We start from the raw sequence: 20368 nt of genomic DNA on the forward strand, positions 1-20368 counted from the left end.
CTAAATGATGTGCATTATAAAGCAAATCAGTGGATAATCTGAAAGTAGTTTGAGGGTAGGTCACATAACCTAGGAGCTATTCAAAACAATAAAAAAAACATGGTCAATTCATGTCAAATCAATGGGTTCGCAAAAGTCATCAACAGTTTGTTGTGAGGCTTGTCAACGTTTGGGTAGCCTACAAAAATACGTGGGGGTACTGCTGATGATGTGTTTGACTCAGGTTTGACTGGCTGGTATGTGGCATTTGACTCTATCACTCGGGACAGATAACTCGGCAGAAAACTTACCTCCGTATGCCTGCGCCTTGTCCATTAATTGTAGCGGACAAGTTATCCCTACTTCTCAGCGTGAGAAATACAAGATGTTGCGTGACAGCGTGTGAACTGATTGAAATGTGAGTCTCACGGTGAATGCATGAGACTTGAAATCCATGTATTGAATAGGCCTAGCTTACATTTGTACGCATATGATTATCAGCTTTACTGCCTTCGAAGGATATTTCAATGGGTTATTGGCCTGTGGGCAACAGCAAAAATAACAGTCCCCCTACACCCCACAAGAGGTCGCTAGCTACAACACATCAACCGCGTCACTATGTGCGACACTAGCGTCATATTGTTTATACTCAGGGCATGACTTCTCGGGAAAGCTAAACAATTGTCAGACCTTAGTCTTTCAGACGTGTCTTATCCCAGTTGCAGGACCTAGTCGTAAATATGAAGTCCATCTCAAGATTTATTCGACAAAATCAAGTAATAACATAATACATTCTATTAGCTAGTACGAATACGATTGTATTTTTAGTCATTAGCTCTCGAGCTAGCTAATTGCCGTTACTGTAGGTCATCTAACGTTAGCTAGTCTAGATATTTCAGAATGGAAGCAGTGCTAGAGTAGACATTACGCTAAATATTCTTAGATATCTCGGGACTAATAGACCTTCTCCCATTGCACACATACAAATCTGATTATGGGTTGTAACTTTGTCATTGCAATTATTTGTGCCCCAGAATATATTCATAACCAAACAGCTGCGGAGGAACCTCTCCTCACAGACCGAGGGTGAGGTACGGATCGTACAAAGACTGAAAGAAAAGTTTCCATCAGCCTCATCTCTTAAAGTTGTGGATATATCAGGTATTGTATTCAGCAGTTGGACCTATACATCTAAACTAAAACATGTTTCCATGAGCAAATTACGTGTCATTACATTGTTCTGTCTTCTGTCTTGTTCCAGGTGGATGTGGTGCAATGTATGAAATCCATATAGAATCCAACGAGTTTAAAGGGAAGAGAACAGTACAACAACACCAACTAGTCAACCAGGTAACTTAGAAGACACTTGATAAACATGATCAAAGATGCATTCCAGAGTAGTCTTTGCATCAAGCTGGGAGCTGATCTAAAGTCATTCAATTTAGCTTGAGCCCTTGAATTGTTTTTGGCTCATGCATTTTTGCTTATTAAATATTGTTGTGCGATTGGGCTGTACTTTAGCACAGCTGTGTTTTATTTTTCAAAATAATTGTCCCTTATGTAATTATTTTCTGAATAACAGGGGTTTGCTAAATGTGTTTATTGGCTCATTCACAGGCACTGAAGGATGAAATCCAAGGAATGCATGGGCTACGAATATTTACAGAGGTTCCGCAAGACTAAATCCAAACCCTGTCATGGATCATTTTTAATATGTTATTTTGGTTGTATGTTCATTGGATGAACTTAAATACACTCTGATCAAATAATAACTATACCATCCTTACATGTAGCCTACTGTATCTGCAGACAGCAGTACTCTGTCTAGAGTAGAATGATTATGATGAGCTGTGACACGTGTGAATGTAAAACTCATAAATAATCCATAATTTCAGAAGTTGGACAGGAAACTTGTGAAATCCATGTGAGAGTGTGATTGTCTTCTCAATGCCTGCCAAGAGAACTACAATGGAAAACGTCAGACTCACAAGGATATGGGTTCATTAGTCAAATATTTCACAATTTGGGGGACTCCACCTGTAGCGTAAACAGTTATACCTTAACAGGATGTAATTGTGGAGTGATTCTACTAAACAGTAGATATACAGTAAAACTGCAATGCAACTTCTATGCAAAGTGAATTGTGCTGTTAGTTTTTTTTTGCGTAATGTTGTAGTTGTTCATTCAAAGTGTACAAACTACCACATTCCATGCCTCTGTTTATCTTTCTGTCATGCCTCCTTGTAAACCAAAATTACAATATTTTGCGTGGATTCTAGTAAATATTCTCTAAACATTTAAGATGTCTGATTGTATTTTATCTAGGCTATTTGTAAATTGAGACACCAAAACATAGGGTACATCCCAATACCCATACTATAGCATAGGCCTATATAGTATGCCAGGAAAGATTAAGGGTGCATCTCAATACCTTATTGCTACTATACTATTTAGTAAACCAAGCCAGAAAATATTTCAGATGTCCCGAAATCCAAGACACTGTGTTATGACAAAGTAGTAGGCCTATGTCCCATGTTGTAACCATACTGCATGCAACAATACCTATAGGCTATTAAGGGAAGCTGTAAACAAAAAGAAAATAGAATGTGATTTGACGAAAATTTGCGAAATTTGCAGAAATGGCCGGGATTCGGTTTTAGTGGCATTATGTGCATCTGGTCTACTGTCTAATTGTGTGACGAGCATTGTTTGCTTCAAGCCCTCTTTGTAAATCACGCTTTCTCGCACACCAATTAATTTGTATTTATTTAATTGATCGAAAAAAGAAAAGCTTAAAGTCTTTACACTTTAAAGTCTCCCTTAACTTTTCATAAGGCTCAAACGAAGGGTGACCCTTCTTTGAGCCTCTGTTGTCCAAACCCCACCTTTTTATGTGATATTGCAAGTGGGACACTTAATTTCTTAGGCCTACAATAAATAAAACTCAGAGGCTGGTAGGCCTACTTCAATGCATATATTTTAATTATTTCATTTGCTTGTAATATGCATGAACAATTTTGTTTTGTCACTCCTCTTATTCAACCTTCTCTTGCTCTGTCCTTTTGTCATATTTTCATCTTCTCATCTTCCTCCCTGTCGAACCGTTTTATCCTGAAATACATTTTAAGCTTCTGACATTAGAGTTACTGATAAGAAGTAAATTATAGGCTATCCCAAAGTAGCACTACTAATAATTGCAATCATTATTGTTTGTTGACATGGAAATCCGTAATGAACACAATAAAAGGGAACATGGACCCCCTTTAAATGACTAGCTTTCCCAGTTTACCAATAACACCCTGTGCCACTTTACCAAGACAGAGATAGAGACAAAATGGTTGGTAACAAAACTAAATGTTTGAAACACATTTCTAGATTTTCTGCAGCACTTTTATTTCTTACTAAAATACATATTACTACAAGGTAGGAAGATCAACCTTAAGTGTCCCACTTTACCCTTTGTTTACTGTATGCGCCTGCACACCATCGTGGGAATTCTTTGTTGTGGACAGCCTACTTGGTGATTAAACTTGATTCTGAATCAGATTCCCACTTTACCAATATTCACCCTACTTTTAAAAATTCACCAGCAGATGGCGAACTTTCCTCTTCCTTGTGTAGACTAGACACAGTAGGCTACCGTATTGGAAGAGAAACATAATTTTAAAGGAAATAGCCTGTCAATAATAATAATATTGTAGCCTATCGAACCTATCGAGCCTATATGACATTGAGTGGCAATTCTTGTTATCTGAATTAGGCTTTAAGTCATGTCATGCCGCAGCATCATAGCACATTTCAGATCTTAACAAACAGTTTGTTATTTCATTAATGAATAACTATTAACATAGATATGCAAGTGTGTAATTTGATTTCAGTACACCCTAAATGGCACTGCCGTTGTTGAGAAGGTCATCTCTGATCATTCGCATCAGAGTTTGCTGCTTGACAGTCGCTACGGAACAGGAACAGTATAGGCAATAGCTACTGCGTATTCTGAACTTGCTGTGGAAGGAGGTGGTCAGCACTGCATCTCCTCCACCTCATGAAGCCTACCGACATGGCTAAAGAAGGAGCGGAGATGATGGAGGAAACTGAGCACATGATAGAGAAGAATGGTGCAAAAGAAGCAGAAAATGCGGTATCTTCTGGAGGTGCCAAAGAAATGCGAGCCGTGATTTTGGCCGGTTTCGGTGGTCTGAACAAACTCCGGGTGACAAAGAAGGCGATGCCCGAACCTCAAGAGGGAGAGGTGAAAATTCGTGTCAAAGCATGGTAAATGTTTATTGAATTATTCAAATTATGGTACCGCTCACATAAGCAACATACTGCATTTGTGCAGGTAAGCTACTCCGTTTAGGTTACAGGTTATTTCATTTAGAACAGATCTGGAAAAGATAGTGGTAGTGATTTACAGCCTCGTTCAATTTTAACTTTAGTGAAATGTAAGCAATTATATGAAAAGCAAAAGCATACTTGATAAAAGTAACAGAAGTCTCTAAGCGGCGTTAGTTTTTTCTTTCAGTGTGGCGAACTATATTAGTAGCCATCTGCCAATAATAGCCTATAGGCTACAATGAATGCAAATAGTAGCCTATGTCTTCCAAGTGTCAAGCTTTGTAAAATGGTATTGTTTGTGAAGCATATTGGCCTTGAGAATGCAGCCTTACTAGACTTTTCTGGAATTTGACTCAACATTTTCTGGATGCATATTTGATTCACCACTTATGGTGAAAAAAAACCCACATCCAGCATAATTTATTTAGCTAAATCCATAATAAATGCAATGTTGCAGTGGCTTAAACTTCCTGGACCTGATGGTACGGCAGGGAAATATTGACAATCCTCCAAAAACTCCACTGGTGCCAGGTTTTGAATGTTCTGGAATAGTGGAGGCAATGGGGGAAAACACCAAGGGATTTGAGGTAAGTCAAGGAGCAGTGTGGTAAATCATACTATGTGGAGCCTACTTATATTTCTAGATAATACATCATCTGAAATTATGTGTTTTCACCTGCAAGAATAAATAATTAAGCACCTTCATCTAACTTTGTCATCTAACCATACCTTTGCTATATATCATGTTTCAACACTAATTTTCCTGTCTCTAGATAGGGGACAGGGTGATGGCTTTTGTGAACTACAATGCTTGGGCAGAGGTGGTCTGCACGCCTCTGAATTGCGTCTATAAGATCCCTGATGAGATGACTTTCCCTGAGGCAGCAGCCTTCTCCGTAAACTTTGTGGCTGCATACATGATGTTGTTCGAGGTCGCCAATCTCCGGGACGGCATGTCTGTATTGGTCCATTCGGCAGGCGGGGGCGTGGTAAGTCTGCGTCTCAGTGAAGGTGGGCGGGGCGAGACGGACAGAGAGGGAAAGAGAGAGAGAGAGGGGAAAAGAGAGAGAGAAACAGAGAGAGGGGAGGCAGACAGACATAAAAAGAGCTTGTTTTGGAAATCATATCACTGATGTGTTAATATAGATACCAACAGTGGCATATTTAGCTTTTGAAGGTAATGGACTGTGACTGTTATCACAAAGATCACAGTCTGTGCTACATAGATTTAGCTTGCACACAAAAGATGTTTTAGCGATAAAGTGACATCCTTTTCAGTAGCCCAACTATCACTTTGTATGCCAGATGTATATCTCTACTTCACACAGATTTAGGAAATACTGCAAATTCTTCTGAATTGTGGCGGACATGCTAGATATGGTGGACCATTATTCAAATAATACATGCAAAGCCTAGGTAATGGACTTTGTGGTTATGTGTGAAAGGAAATTCAATTGTAAACCAAACAACAACAATGTGGTAAAGCTCAAAGAGAGCCATGTAACTATGGGGTGGTCTATGGACAGGTGTCTGGATTAGCCTCTTCCAGTATAAACAGCGCTGCCTCTGTGGCCGCCCGGTGACTTGCAGTGATTGTCTGTTTTTTTTAAGGGTCAAGCTGTGGCTCAGCTATGTTCCACTGTACCCAACGTCACTGTGTTCGGGACCGCCTCATCTTTCAAACATGATGCCATCAAAGACTCGGTGACTCACCTCTTTGACAGAAACCTGGATTATGTACAAGAAGTTAAAAAGTAGGATTTTTTTAAATTTTTGATCAACTGTAATTTTGCCTTGTGGACAAAGATACCACAATAGGGATTTACTCAGTTTAAGAAATGAACAGTTAGTTGGTATACATATTAGTGGTAATTGGGTTTCTAAGGAAATCCAATTGTCTAAAAAAGGATTGAATATTATAGGTTAATATTATTGTGATGTAGACATATTTTGTCGCTATACTATGACAGTGATAATGTGATAACGTGGCATCTGCATCACCTCAGTGGTGATGCAGATGTTACCCAATGCCTTATTTGGACTTGTGTGGCTGCGGTCCCCATGGCAACAAACAGCTCGTCTCCACGAGCAACAGCATTGTGTGGGGTGGAGCACCCCGAGCTTCTCTAAAGCCTGATCAACCTGCAACAGGCTGGGCTCTGGGGAACTAGAAAAATGAACCAATCAATAAAGAGCTTAGATGCTTTACAAATACCAAAAGGATACAGGACTATTGTGTTAGACTGGCTGTCCTGAACATTCAATATCTTCAGATAGCTTAAAGAGCAGTTCCAGGTAATTGTTTTGGTATTTTTTCAAAAGAATATTCCCAGATTACATTTTGTTTTAACGGGTTTCTAATACATCGCAATACAGAGGATTGCTGTCTACCCTTATGTAATACATTTCAGAAGTAAACCTCTTAGTGAGGTCCAATCTGCCTTAAATGTGCCACGATTCGGAACAGTGATAGTGTGCTGTGAGGTGAGGTGAGTCATCCAGCCAGAAGCGAACAAGTCAGATTAGTCGTGTTCTGAACGAGGGTCTATACATGATTCTTTCATAAATAACAATTCAACACTGGAGTCTAGCTATTCTATCTATTGAGCTGTGTTTCCTCTTAAGGGGGCTAATCCTTAATTCCCCTTTTGGAAAGTACTGTTTTAGAACATATCACAATGGTGATGAATTTAGGGCTATCAGAAAGGCAGATTAATAATCCTTTCATCTCTCTGGCTCCAACATTCCTCTCAGGATCAAGAGCAAAGCAAAATTAAATTGGTCTCAAGGCCTACTTTTTACAATAGGCAAGACCAAGGGCATCACAAGACTGCTGAGTAGTTTAGCCAAGCAGGCAGCCGTGGGGCCACCAGGCAGAAAGGAAGGCATTAGGACCCTCTTGATCAGGCAGTAGAATGCCTTGATTAGCACATGCCTTTCATTCTTACATGTTGGTACCTCTAAATGAGTGCTGTTGTGCACACACTGCCTTAGATCTTTGAGGAACTTTCCTTCATTTACTGTTCATTGTCTATTTGTTCATGGTATTTGAGAGAGCATTTTAATGAACACTGCCGATGAACTCATTTATTTTCTGGCTGCTCATGAGGCCTTTGACTAAGCTTGTCTCTAATCGGGAAACAAGGAGCAGCTCATTGAATTTCCTGTGTCTTTTAGGATCTCTCCGGAGGGGGTGGACATCGTCCTAGACTGCCTGTGTGGTGAAAACACGGGGAAAGGCCTGGGCCTACTTAAGCCTCTGGGAACATACATACTGTATGGTGGGTGATATGTGCACTTGTTACATGGTTTCCTAATTAGTGGTCTATGTGGTATTTATATTCTGAGTGTCCGATACACACATATCTATGGTATGCAATACAAATGTTCAGTGTTTGTGTGTGGGACATACTTGATATAAAGTGATGTACAGTATATTTTATACAGTATATCTTAAATGAACCATTTTGGTCTTGAGGCAGCAAATACATAGAAATAACATTATTTATTCATGTTTAGGTGATTACCTGAAATGTGTCTGTCCTGCTTTGAACATGAAATTGACCCAAGCTTGTCAGACCTTTTTCTTCTGCATGTGCCGAGAATGCATAATATTCTATTATCTGAATGAAACAACTCACCAGCAGGTTATAGTGAATGTATGTGACCCTGGTGATCTCATTTGACACAGGAGGAAATTGAAAAATTATTTTAATTGATAAATAATTGATCAAAATTCAGCCGTGTTAATACCAGACACAGCGACTCTCTGGCTCTGCCTTCCTATCTGAACATGCTTAATCTCGGAAGTCTGCCCAGCCCCGAGATAATGTAGCATTAGAGTTACAGTGGGCGTATGTGAAGCCCTTTGTGACATTGCTTGTAAAAAGGGCTATACAAATACATTTTGATTTGAATTGATTTGACAGTGACATTCAAAATTGTAATACAAATCATGTTGTGTGAATAAATTATTGGCATTATCATTGGTAGAGTTAACTAGTGTGATACTGGGAATGTGCCAGGGCACGCCAGGGAAAAGGACGGTGCCAACCACTACTCCCCCACAATCCCCTTTACTGCCCAGCAGTCTGCATAGCAGCGCTGCCTCACTGTACACTTTTGTCTTTTGTTGTTGTGCTCTCAGGCTCATCAAACATGGTGACCGGGGAAACAAAGAGTTTCTTCAGCTTTGCAAAATCTGTGAGTCACAGATGCTTTATCTGTCAATCCGTTATTATTATTATGCAAACAGTAGCGCAAATTCGGATAGGGACAGTGTTTTCAAATGGTGTGCCTGTGTGTCTGTTTGGACTCCACAGTGGTGGCAGGTGGAGAAGGTGAACCCCATTAAACTGTACGAGGAGAACAAAGTCATTGCTGGGTTCTCGCTCCTCAACCTCCTGTTCAAGCAGGGCAGGTATGGCCTGGTGAGGACGGTTGTGGAGAAGCTCATGGCCCTCTACAGCCAAAAGAAGATCAAGCCTCTGGTGGACTCCCTGTGGGCGTTAGAGGAGGTAGGACCCATGCCTGAACTGCTCCTTGTGGATCTTGTTTGATTGACAGGTCTGTCACAGCCCGTCTGTGAACGCTCCCAGCACCGTGCCCAAATCCACATGGAAACGAAGGTAACACAGATGACAGGGGGGAGGATGGCCGGGTTTTTAGAGGAGGTGGTGTGTGTAAACATCTCGGATGGAGTGTCATCTGTTGTTTGTCACCAATCCGAGCTGTGAGGAGTTGTCATCTGTCGTTGGATGCCCACCCCCCACCCCCACACACGAGGCAGGTGGGCTTGTAGTGCTGAACCATGCTTTGATCACAACAGTTACGCTTCACTCCCCCATCCCGCCCACACAGCTCAATATATATCAATCACCTCTCTCAAGTCTCTGCCTGTACATTCAAAGTCTCTGCTCCTCTCTGTCTGGGTTTGACTGAAAACCTTTGGAGGAATACCATCACACCCTTCTCTGTTCATGAACAAACGCAAATGAGACATTTATATTTGGGCAGGTCATGGTGTCTGTCTTCAGATGCTTGCTTGGTGGATTACAGAGGGCCTGAATTAGTTTGGACTTTTCTTTACAGAAATAAACTCTACTCACATCTTAACGATACAGGTTGGTTTTGTATCTGGGTACAAACAGTTAAGATGAAGCAATGAGGCATGACATTAGATGTAGTTATTTTCTGTTTCGTTCTTCCATTTTTGATCTTAAATTGCTGCCTGCCGACCGATTCTTGCATCATTCGGTTTTTGAAGTTTAAATATAATTGGCGTATCCTGTAGAGAGGAATGAGGGAGGCTTTTCTTTGAGCTGTCTGATTTTCACCATATAAATTTTTATAAAGAAATATTTTACAAAACCTTCCATCCAAACTTCCATTGAGCCTCTTTCTTTGTTGAGCTGAGGCATGAAGGTCTTGAATTATCTCTAAAGCAGGTGGCCTTACTGAGATTCATCTATTTCTTAGCACTAATGCTACTTAACAAGATTCCTTGCTAATTATGGTAGAATTAAGAGAGAGAAAACCCAAAGTATCTCAATCTCCTTCTGAAATGGGTATGCGTAGTCAGACGGTGATTATGTGGATTGGTGCTGTTCTTTTTACATTTACAGTATACTTTTAAACAGATTATTTAGCATAAATGAGTGACTTCAATAGCGGTTTGGTTTGTTTTTCTCAGTCATCCTAGTGCAGTTATGTTGAACATAATGGGAAAGTTACTGACTCCCAGTCCCCACCCATTTGCTTAGTTGTCATGGTGTCAGAAGTTTGTGCCTTTCAACCACTAGCTTGCAAACTCACATCAGTATGGATGGGTGCTGTAAATGATCAGACAGCTATAGAAATTAAAAATATTTTTTCACCTAAAATATAGTGACCAAGGTGTTTTCTTTACCAAATGTATTAAAATATCTTTACCTCAGAGTCAAAGGCAGGCACTGTAAATCATTTTTTATTTTTCATTACAAAATACACCTCCATTATTCTTTGTACTCATTGTGGGAAAGCAAAAAAAATACTCTGCTTGTCATAAGTGTCCATCAGAAAACAAATTGGTTGATTATGGACCTGCTGGCTCTTAGAGCGTTAAACATTTTAATGTCTTCCTTCTGCAAATAACACAATTAGCTTCCAGTTCTTTACAGCATCTGGCATGCAAACATAAAAAAAAGAAATGGACATTTAATACTTTTCGTGTATATTGTTTCTTAAATAGAAGACACTTATCTGCACTTAGTGGACTTTCTAGATACTGTTGACAGTGAAATGACTCCTGAGTGTATATAAGACTCTGCCTGACAGATCTGTCTTTGTGCCCCTGCGTCAGAAGACACAGTCTGGCGAGTGATGAATTGAGTTCTGTCACCTGAATGCAGCACAAGCGCTGTTTCTTTGCACCCAGCCTAACCTTTCCATTTTAGCTGGTCGAATATTATTTATTTCTTAAATGTTCCCTCAAACTGTCACATTATGTATGAATATGCCCTTGAGAGTCATAAGAATTAGTGTAGACTACTCTGTGCTCGGGGAAAGGCCACCTGGCAGCATGGCGTGGGTATCACTGTCGTCCAACAGAAGCCTCTACTCTATTGTGTTAGATTGTTCCTTACTGTAGAGAGCTCAACCACTCTGCTCATCATGTGCAGATTGCAGCTGACACAGTGTGCGTGGAGGAGAGAGAGAACCGAGAAAGAGTCGATGACAAAGTAATTGTTCTAGCTACTGTAGAGAGAAGGAGAGGTTTGAATGAGAGTCTCAAGTGTTGGAACAATGAGACCGAGCCTGGCTGAAGTCGTTCCGTCTTTCCCTGAGATCACATGATACAAGACCCCGAGGGGGGAGAGAAATTAGTTGGCAATGTCGTCTCCCAGCAATGGAAATCTTATTACCTGTGCGGTGTTCATGCTTTCTGGACTCTGCATGCCCCTCCGGCCTCGGCTGAAGATAAATATCTGGATGCTTTGGAAAGCTGCATTTATCAAAGGACAGCTTTTGTGGAGCCTGCGGCTGCACTACGATTGTTTGCTTTCTTCCTTTATCGTCTGCAATGAAAAGGCAGCTCATGGACCATCTCTTCATGACATATCTTGTTGACCTGGGGACATTTTGTTGCTCCACCTAGCTTCAAACTCCAGACACAGACGTTGTTCAAAGCCATATATCAATCGCACAGTGAATATAAACCACTATGCCCTGGAAGCCCCGCTGGTATCTGATTCAGCCCAGAAGACCCCAGTAAGATTTCTTATGCTTTTTACAGCTTCTGCTTTGAAGATTGGCTTTGACGCCAAATGTTTCAATCTTCCATGCCATACCCATGCTACTCCCTGAGTACCACAGACATGCTCTCCTGTACTGATGGGGTAGAGAAGCAGACATTACGGGGATCAGAGCGAGAGGACTCAGATGGGAGAGGCAGGAGGGCTGGGCTGGCAGGGCAAACAAGACAGGTAGGCACCCGGGGAGTGAAACTGTATGATAGGTGATAACTCCTACAGACTCAGTCACAATTACGAATTAGACTAAGTCCTACGATGTTGCCGAGAAGGAAACTGATGTGTGACACAACGTGTGGGGGTGGCGGTGAGTGGTTGGAGAACCGGAGTAGATATACTGTTGAGTTGATGAACCTCAGGTGTGTAGACAAAGCAAGTGGAGTGGAAGACATGGTCTGGATCACTGGCGCCTGGAGCCATGCTTACACACACTTACAGACAGACACACACACACACACACACACACACACACACACACACAGGGGAGAGAGCCTGGTATGGACTAGGTTGAAGTGGAGGGCATGACACAGTGCCCCAGAACTGAACACAAATGAGAAGGAAGAGAGATATTGGAAGAATGCACCGACGTACCATAGACTTCCACAGCTGCATCCACCTCCTGCAGCTCTGTCTGCCTTTGACGACGTATCAGGAAATGAGAATTTACCTTCATAATAAGAACTTTGAAGTAGTATTACAGTATGTCTGGCATACACTCACCTTGAGCAAACTAACTGGTGGTATTAAAGCCTTCTTATATGACTGTAACTAATGCCATTTTGATGAAAGATCTACACTATGCACCTGTATGTTGTCTAGGGATTGTAATAGTATTGTCCGTTTACACACAAGTGTACACCTACAGAGTCAACCATATTTACCTCAGAGGCTCTTGTGCATCCTGAGTGCTCAGCTCTCCTCTCCCTCGAGCCAGGCCTTGCAGGACTCGGAAGGCTGCAGAAACACCTGATTTACTATCCTTTTAGCGGCACTTGTTCACCAACACTTTAGTGTAATTTTCAGAACGTGTTTTGTCCATGAGGCCATTACTAGCTGACTGGCTGGCTAGATGGTCTGCTGGCTGTCTGGCTGGCTGGCTGTCTGGCTGCAGTGAAATTATTTCTCCTTTATTGAGGGAACAAAGTCAGGTCATTAGGTGGTCACAGTTAAACTTTTTAAATTGGAAGCCAATTATTTTTGGAAGTTTAAGTCCCAGTGCTGAATCTTGGAACTGTTTCCAGATACATCTGGTTGTTAAAGAATTATTTCCAGTTCAAGCTCTTAGATGAAGCCTGTTTTGACAGTAGAAAGACCCTTGACATGGCACACCTGCAGTAAGGGAACTTCTGGCCCTACACAGTGCTCTAGTGTGTCCTGCAGTGTCATCTCCTGTCATGTAACTGTGCTGCAGAATTAGCCCTACATATATCACTCTAGCTCTGACATCTCCTCACCCTGCCAAGCTTGGTCATGTTGCCATGGAAACGCAGGCCCTTGCTCTGGAACGTGGTAAACGTGGCAGCAGAATGCGTGGCAGACCTCAGTGAAGGCCGCAGTGTCAGGACAGTGACCAGGCTGTCTCACTGACCACTCGGATGAGATGGCCGGGCCGCATTTGTGGGAAGCACATGGGCTCTTAAGAGACAAGAAAGACCTCTACTGAGACTGCCATGTTCGATTGCCTGGATTCACTGGCAGAGAGGGGATTGACACACGGTTCCCTGTGTGTATGCTATGCAGCAAGATCCCCATAATATGCTTCACGAATGAATTGTTACTGTCTCTACCCTCACAGCTTTACAATGTCTGTTTACGGCAGAGAGGAAAATGGTTGTTTTCACCCCCTCAACCCCCGCTTTTCTGGGCCTCCTGCAGCTTTTCCGATGGACACTGTAATTGGTCCACATGTTGCGTGATCTTGGCCTTGGTTGTGCTGGCTGAGGTAATCACTCTGCACCTGACAGAGGCCTGACTGAAGCTCTGTAAAGAACACAGAAGTCTGTCTGTCTCTCGTCATTAAGGCTAGAAGGATCTGAAACCCCTGGCATGTCCAGGGCTGGAGCTGGAACCTGTGTTCTCCTCTTGTAAATGTTGTTGCGCGGAGATAAAGATGTGGATGACTCCATTCTTTTGTGAGAGAGATTCATGAAAATTAATTATTAGTTATTTTAAGAGACTTAAGAAGAGATGCACTACTAGTACGATGTACTACTACATCTAAATAAATAATTAAATAAAGATAATGCATTATTTTCCCCTCTTGTCATGCTTAAGACTAAATCATTTGTAATTTTTTTTAATGTATTCAGAGTCTCAAATGCGAGCACATTTGGCCTCATATTTGGGAGCTTGGGAGAGTTACAGACTCATTCAACAACAGCATCATTCATTTTGACATGACAGATATCAACTGTTGTCACAACCGTATTTTTGTGGTAAATAATACGTAGTATTATGTAGTAGTCTTGGTCCACTGTTTATCAAGAGCCCTGTCATGTTGACATCAACTTGATAAGCCTAAATTGCATGGGTACATCTACTAGACCACAGCCCTGCCGGAACATTCAGTGAAAACCCTCTTTTGTTATTGTGGAACAATAGTGTGAAAAGAGCACAGACAGACGCTCTGGCCATCGTAAACTGATTAAAGGAGGTATTTGCAGGTCTGAGAATCCCGATTGAATTTGATTGTTCCTGGGAATCTTTAGCTACTGACTTGATTAAGATTCCTTAACGGTTCTCATGGTGTTCAGAAGAAGCTTTACCACTTGCCAATAAAAATAAGCAGGATTCCGCTGTAATTGTACTTGAGGTGTGTATATAAATTATTTTATATGTATCTCATTTGAAATGCACTCATTTGTACCATAGTCCTCTCTTGTGATACCATATGACAGGTACTGGTATCACCCAGCCCCAATTACTTGCTCTCCTGCTTCTGTGACAGGGCTCTTTCCGATATCTGATAATTGCAGCAGACACCTACAAACATTTATATATATATATATCCTGTGAGTGTGTTTGTGTGTGTGTGAAATGCGTGTGGAGGATGGGACAATGTGAGCTGTTCTTCTCGGTGCAGAAGATGATATCTGGTCATTAAGGAGCTGCCTCTATCGATCTCAGAGGAGCGCCTCCCTGCTAAGCATTCACATTACAGCTGCTTGCTGAAAAAGGCCAAGTCTTTTATCAACTAACCACGCATCTTAGGAAGGACCATGTGATGCTCATAGGCTAATACATGACTTAACACAAATGGTAATCCACCTCAGTCTCCCACCACATTGCATGTGTGTTAGATTTAGGTATCAATGTCAAAATGATTTCAGGGATATCTGACTAAAGCTGTGTTTATGATTTAATAAATTGATAGACCACAGCGACACTGGGATAGCATTTTTCTGTTAGCCATGTCTGTGAGGGCCTTCATGAACTGTTCCTTATGTATTTAGAATCAGAATCAGAATGGGTTTTATTCGCCATGAAAGTTTGCACAGACAAGGAATTTGCTTTGGCAGGAAGGTGCAAACATTAAACATATAGGAATATGACATTTAAATATGAGGACTAACCATACTAAGGGTACATAACTAGCAGTACTAAGTGGAATTAGAATTTAAATAAACTATACAATAAAATATAAAATAAAATATAAGTTGCAGTAATTTACAATATCAAAATACAAATATTACAAAAAATACAAATGGTACAAGATTGTGTAGTGCAGTGCAAAAAGCAGTGTGTTTTAAGGACATTGAGTCATGAAGTCAGTGTGAACCCTTGGCCTTATTAACAAACATTACACCGTGTAGAGTTGGAAATCTTCTACAGGAACTTGTAGAGGTGGCCCTCCAGAAGGTGTAGTACAGTGTTATGGGACCAATGATACCACGTTTTAAAGAGTAGTGTGTTCAGAAAATATACTGTATATGTGCTCCCTCCCAACTTAACCAGCAACTTTCTCTTTCTGTTGTTGTCAGTGAACTTTGGCAGGACATGTTAGCTGTCCTCTAAAATCAAAAGCCCATGAAAAGATTCATCATCATTCATTATAGAGGAGTGGTGTGCAGGCACACATCCTGACAGACAGGCAGGCAGACAGGCTGGCTGGCAGACAGGCTGGCTGGCAGGGAGACAGGCTGGCAAGCTTGTAAACAGACAGCCCACTGCTTGTGTGTGTGGGAGTAGAATTCTGGGGGTGTGGGTTAGTGCGAATGCTGACCCTGGCCAACCATTCTGACTTGGAAGGAGGGTGTGTGTCTGTCAAGGAGTAGCTAGGAGTGGAGAATGGTTAAAATGGGAGTTGGTGCAAATATGTTTTGGGGTGTTACAGGGGTAGAGGAGGTGTAGTGGATTCGGAAGGTGTGTGCCTGGGAGGGCGAGAGGAGATTGCTGGATACTCAGGCTGTTTTTGTGCTGGAGAAGAGTTGGTTGTCCAGTTGGAAGTGACTTGGTAGAGAACAGACCAATGGAGGTGTCCTATACAGGCTCCACTCCAGGAGCACACAGCTAAGACTGGGCAGATCCTCATTACTGGTTCCTGGAGAGTTGCCTGCAGTACAATAACCCCCTACCAGCTCGCAAACTAAAACCTCCCCATCATTGTTAGTTTAGGTCCCTGACCCACTTCTGCCCTCAATGTGGATTTTTTCATTCCTATACACGTGCAATGTTTTAGAAACAATGGCATTGTCACAAAGAGGCATTGCGTGTCCTGTCTTTGTCTGTCGTAATGAGAAAATAATTTCCTGACATTCACTGTTGTCATCTGTCTTGGACTGAACTTTCCCCATGTAGTGATGAATTAGATCCAGGAGAGTAATAATGAATAGCATAGGTAGAGCAATCATGTTAACCTTTCCCATGAATATAATACTGTTCATCATGCCAACGCTGGCATATTATGACTCAATCGGCATGTATGTTCATCATTTCACAATGCGCACACACAAACACAAAAATTTAAAACCAATGAACACACATACATACTCATTTCAACAAATCGTGCTTGTGTCTGGAAGATATACAATAAATTTCTCTGAAAGTTTATTAAAAATTAAGAGAAAATGTAATAGCGGCATACTCAAACCAAATTATACAGGATTGATTTTCTGTTGGAATTGTAGAAGAAATAAGACGGATTAAATATAATTCTATTAAACATCACATATCAGAGTTACAGTACATGGCTCAAATCCAGCTCACCAAAGTAGACCAGTCTACAATGGGAGTCCCTAGTTCTTGTGAATTCCCTGTAGTTCAACATTCTGCCTCAAAGCCATTTCATTCAGCTTTCCCAAGTATGAATGACATATATATATGAATTGGTTGATTGATTATGAATAACCTACAATTGAGCTATTAAAGTAATAGAGCCCATTATGGTTCTTTGGTAGAATACAATAAATGCCCAGTTGCATTCTGTGAATAGCTGAAATAAAAAGGTGTATTTTGACATAAGATATGACCTGTGACTAATTTGAATAGTTTTGAACCCTTGGGGGAAAGGGGTGCCACTGAGTAAAAATGGAAATATTGCAACCTTTTAAATTTACAAAACAGATTGTGTGTGTTTTTTTAAAATCATTTTCATGAGTGCTTAATGGCTCTTTACAACCACATTTCAAAGTCAATTTTGCCAGTACTCTGACAGGGGAGAATGTGCAATATATGCCTGCATAGATGTGGTAGATAACTGCTCTCAACAATGCAATTGACTATGCTCGCATCGCTATAGGCTGCAGTAATAGATGCATACTGCAGCAATCACCCTCATCGCACAGGCACAGAGGGGCAGACTGCGATCGGCAATGCCCCCTTTCTGCACAGCAGCTGGCCGGTTGTCTAAAGGCTGTTTACAGGAAGGACACTGGTCTGCTGTGAGAGCTAAACATGATAACGAACAATATCAACCAAAACTATAAACTATTGGTAGAAAGCATTGAAATGCTGCTAAATATGTGACTTTATGGCAGCATCTGTCTGTCATGTCCACGTATACTTACTGTTGCTACCCAACGCTGGGTCCCAGTCAAAATTGGATTGAGATAGAGGATTTGGATCATTAGTCATATCATTCTGGTCTGTGGCTTTCAGTGAAATATTGCTCTGAAATGTATTGAGTGTCTGGTGAACCCGTCAACTCTCACCAGGAATCATACGATAAGCTGCAAGCTTACAACTTATTTGACACAGGTCAATATCTGTAGGTCACGGCCAAGGGGTGTGGAATGGTGGAACTGTAGGCATTGACTAATCAGTGTCTGGCTTGGAGAAGGACACTTATGTTCTGAGTTCTTTTCCATCACTGCAGCCGTTGCCTTGTGGAATGTCGACTCCCACAATACAAAATACGGCACTGTGAAAATGGCGTTGTATAGCCAGGGTAAAATGCCACCTGTAACTGTAATGACGTTGAATATGATTTTCTAGGTATTTGTATGCGTTTGTGCACATTCCATGTTTGGCAGAGTTAGACACTAACCTCACGTTTTGTGATTCATTCAGAGGGAAGACTAAACCATGGATGTGTTCATCTCTACATCTGCTTAACGCTTATTGAGTATTGAGTGTGTCCTCTCACATCTCCAAACTGCAGAACGAACAGTCTGTAACAGTTGAGAACATGACCTTCAGCCTTGTAGCCACTTGTAGCCAACACTGAATCACACACTTGTTTACTTACATTCAGCCTCTTAAAATATTTCTCAACACTTTTATGCCAATTGACTGTATTTAATTACATCACAACTACCTCAGTTGTGAGGTTGGCTGGTATGCGTGCTGAACACATATCAGGGTGCTCTATAAAGTAAAGAATCTGGGTGTTTTAAAATCGCCCTCTGCAAGATAAGATTCTCAAATTAGAAGTAAATGACTCTAGATGGTTCTCAATGGAATTCTAATGTTCTGAAGAGACCCCACAACCCCTCAACAGAATGATTGCTTTGTCTCCTTTCATTTGTTCACATAACTCGATCACCATTTTGCTATCTTTGTCACTACTGCCACCTCATGTACAGAGCCTTGAACTGCATTCTCGCCACTTAAAGAAAAAAACCTGTTGAACTGTTTAAATATGTATTTATTTGTGTGTTGATTGTTAATGTATTTATATCCCAGGTAAAGGAAGCAATGCAGAGGATTCATGACCGGGGCAACATAGGAAAACTCATTCTGGATGTAGAGAAGTCCCCTACACCTTTGGTAAGTGTACATTGTAAGCTTTAATAAACATGATTCAAAAGTACAGGGAACAAATCGGGTGAAGAATGCATGAAAGGCATTTTTCAAATCAGAGCGACATGAGCAGATGTTGGTCGTTACGTAGATAAGACAGAACCTTTTAACAATGAACAGAATGTCAACATTGGTTTCCATGGTGACTCTGCAATGTCAAACCTCCTTGTGCTCAGCGAAGCAAACATGATAATAAAATCAAAACAGAGGTGTATTAATACAATGTTACTACAACTATTTACATAATTTCCTTAACCCATGAGCACCAATAAAGCAGTTTGATTAATATTGTCACGGTAACAGCAGTTGGCTTTGATGTTATCATTGGACAATCAACAACAATGTTAGACCTAGTCTGCTATGACAGTGGTTTTGGAGCCTACCGGTAGTTATGGAGAGATGATGATGATGAGCTATTTCTGTGTAGATGGCCAGTGACAGTACAGAGACCAGCGAGGCCGGTGAGGAGGAGGAGGAGCACGAGGGGGACATTGACAACAAGGAGCGCATGCCCTTTATCCAGTAAGACCAGGCTCTGCACTGTAGCCTGCTGGGCCCCCTCATCGATGGAGCAGTGGAGAGCAGTCATACCACCACAGACCCCCCTGCATCAGAACCAACCATCATCAACTCAAACTGTACAGTGTGTGTGCGTGTGTGTTTGTGTGTGTCCGCGCGTGTGTCTGTCCGTCCATTGTCTGTCTCTGACATTTGGTTTGTAACGTGTGGAGAAACAGTATGAGAACAAACTGTTAAAACACAACACCGTGGTTGTAAAATCGGCTTAAGTGATATTCTCCTGCAGTGTTATGATGAATACTTTATTGCGGACCAAAACAGTGCTTGAGAGATGCTTCAGATTCAGAGGCAAGCTCTTGGGTATTCTTTGCTTCCTGTTGCAATCCCAGCAAGTAACCAGCAGTTAGGAATGGAAAGTGTTTACAAGTGATTGCTTTATTAAGTGGCTATTAGAGAGAAACATTTGTTTAACTGCTAGTGCAGAAGAGTACAGTGAGAGACATTGAATGCATCAAAGACATGTTTCAAAGAAGATTGCTTTGCTCTCACATTTTGGTTGATGGAAAGGAGAGAGGGAACGAGCAAACCTAGCTTTATAACTCTGTTTTTCTTTCCCCTGAATTATGATGACTTACTAGCGAAAGAGTTTTTCACTCACTATACCATTGCATACACAGTGGTATCTGCCTCACGGCAGATTGCAGTTTCCCTCTACTTGCTGCCATTGTTCTAAAAAGTCACTCTAGAATGCCATCTGTCACCTTCTTCCCCCTCCACTCACTTTAAAGGTCTATGACTTAAGAGAGGACCTAAGCTATGCCACTGTTTAAATGCTGTTTAATACATTGACCTGATCATCAGGGACCAGTCCTTTTACAGTATCAACATGGAATCACCAGTGCCTTTGAGCTACAAGTTTGCAGTCATGCAGAGGATATGTTATTGAAATGTGCCCATTACATAGACATTATTCATCGGAATCCATATTTCAGTCTGAATCTTGA

General features: G+C 41.3%; 2 protein-coding genes across 2 annotated transcripts; both read left to right on the forward strand.

The window, feature by feature from the left end:
- The first annotated feature begins 620 nt into the window (after positions 1-620).
- bola3 (bolA family member 3) lies at positions 621-2280 on the forward strand. Its single transcript, XM_067249196.1, has 4 exons — positions 621-755; positions 1014-1140; positions 1241-1329; positions 1597-2280. The coding sequence occupies exons 1-4, from the start codon at positions 720-722 to the stop codon at positions 1660-1662; spliced, it is 318 nt and encodes a 105-aa protein (XP_067105297.1). The 5' UTR covers positions 621-719; the 3' UTR covers positions 1663-2280.
- Positions 2281-4024: 1744 nt separating this feature from the next.
- On the forward strand, positions 4025-19499 carry vat1l (vesicle amine transport 1-like). Its single transcript, XM_067249137.1, has 9 exons — positions 4025-4254; positions 4775-4904; positions 5091-5306; positions 5929-6071; positions 7495-7598; positions 8465-8520; positions 8640-8834; positions 18729-18812; positions 19273-19499. The coding sequence occupies exons 1-9, from the start codon at positions 4025-4027 to the stop codon at positions 19369-19371; spliced, it is 1257 nt and encodes a 418-aa protein (XP_067105238.1). The 3' UTR covers positions 19372-19499.
- Positions 19500-20368: the final 869 nt, after the last annotated feature.

The sequence above is a fragment of the Osmerus mordax genome, chromosome 13 (assembly GCF_038355195.1).
Source record: "Osmerus mordax isolate fOsmMor3 chromosome 13, fOsmMor3.pri, whole genome shotgun sequence".
Classification (NCBI taxonomy): domain Eukaryota; kingdom Metazoa; phylum Chordata; class Actinopteri; order Osmeriformes; family Osmeridae; genus Osmerus; species Osmerus mordax.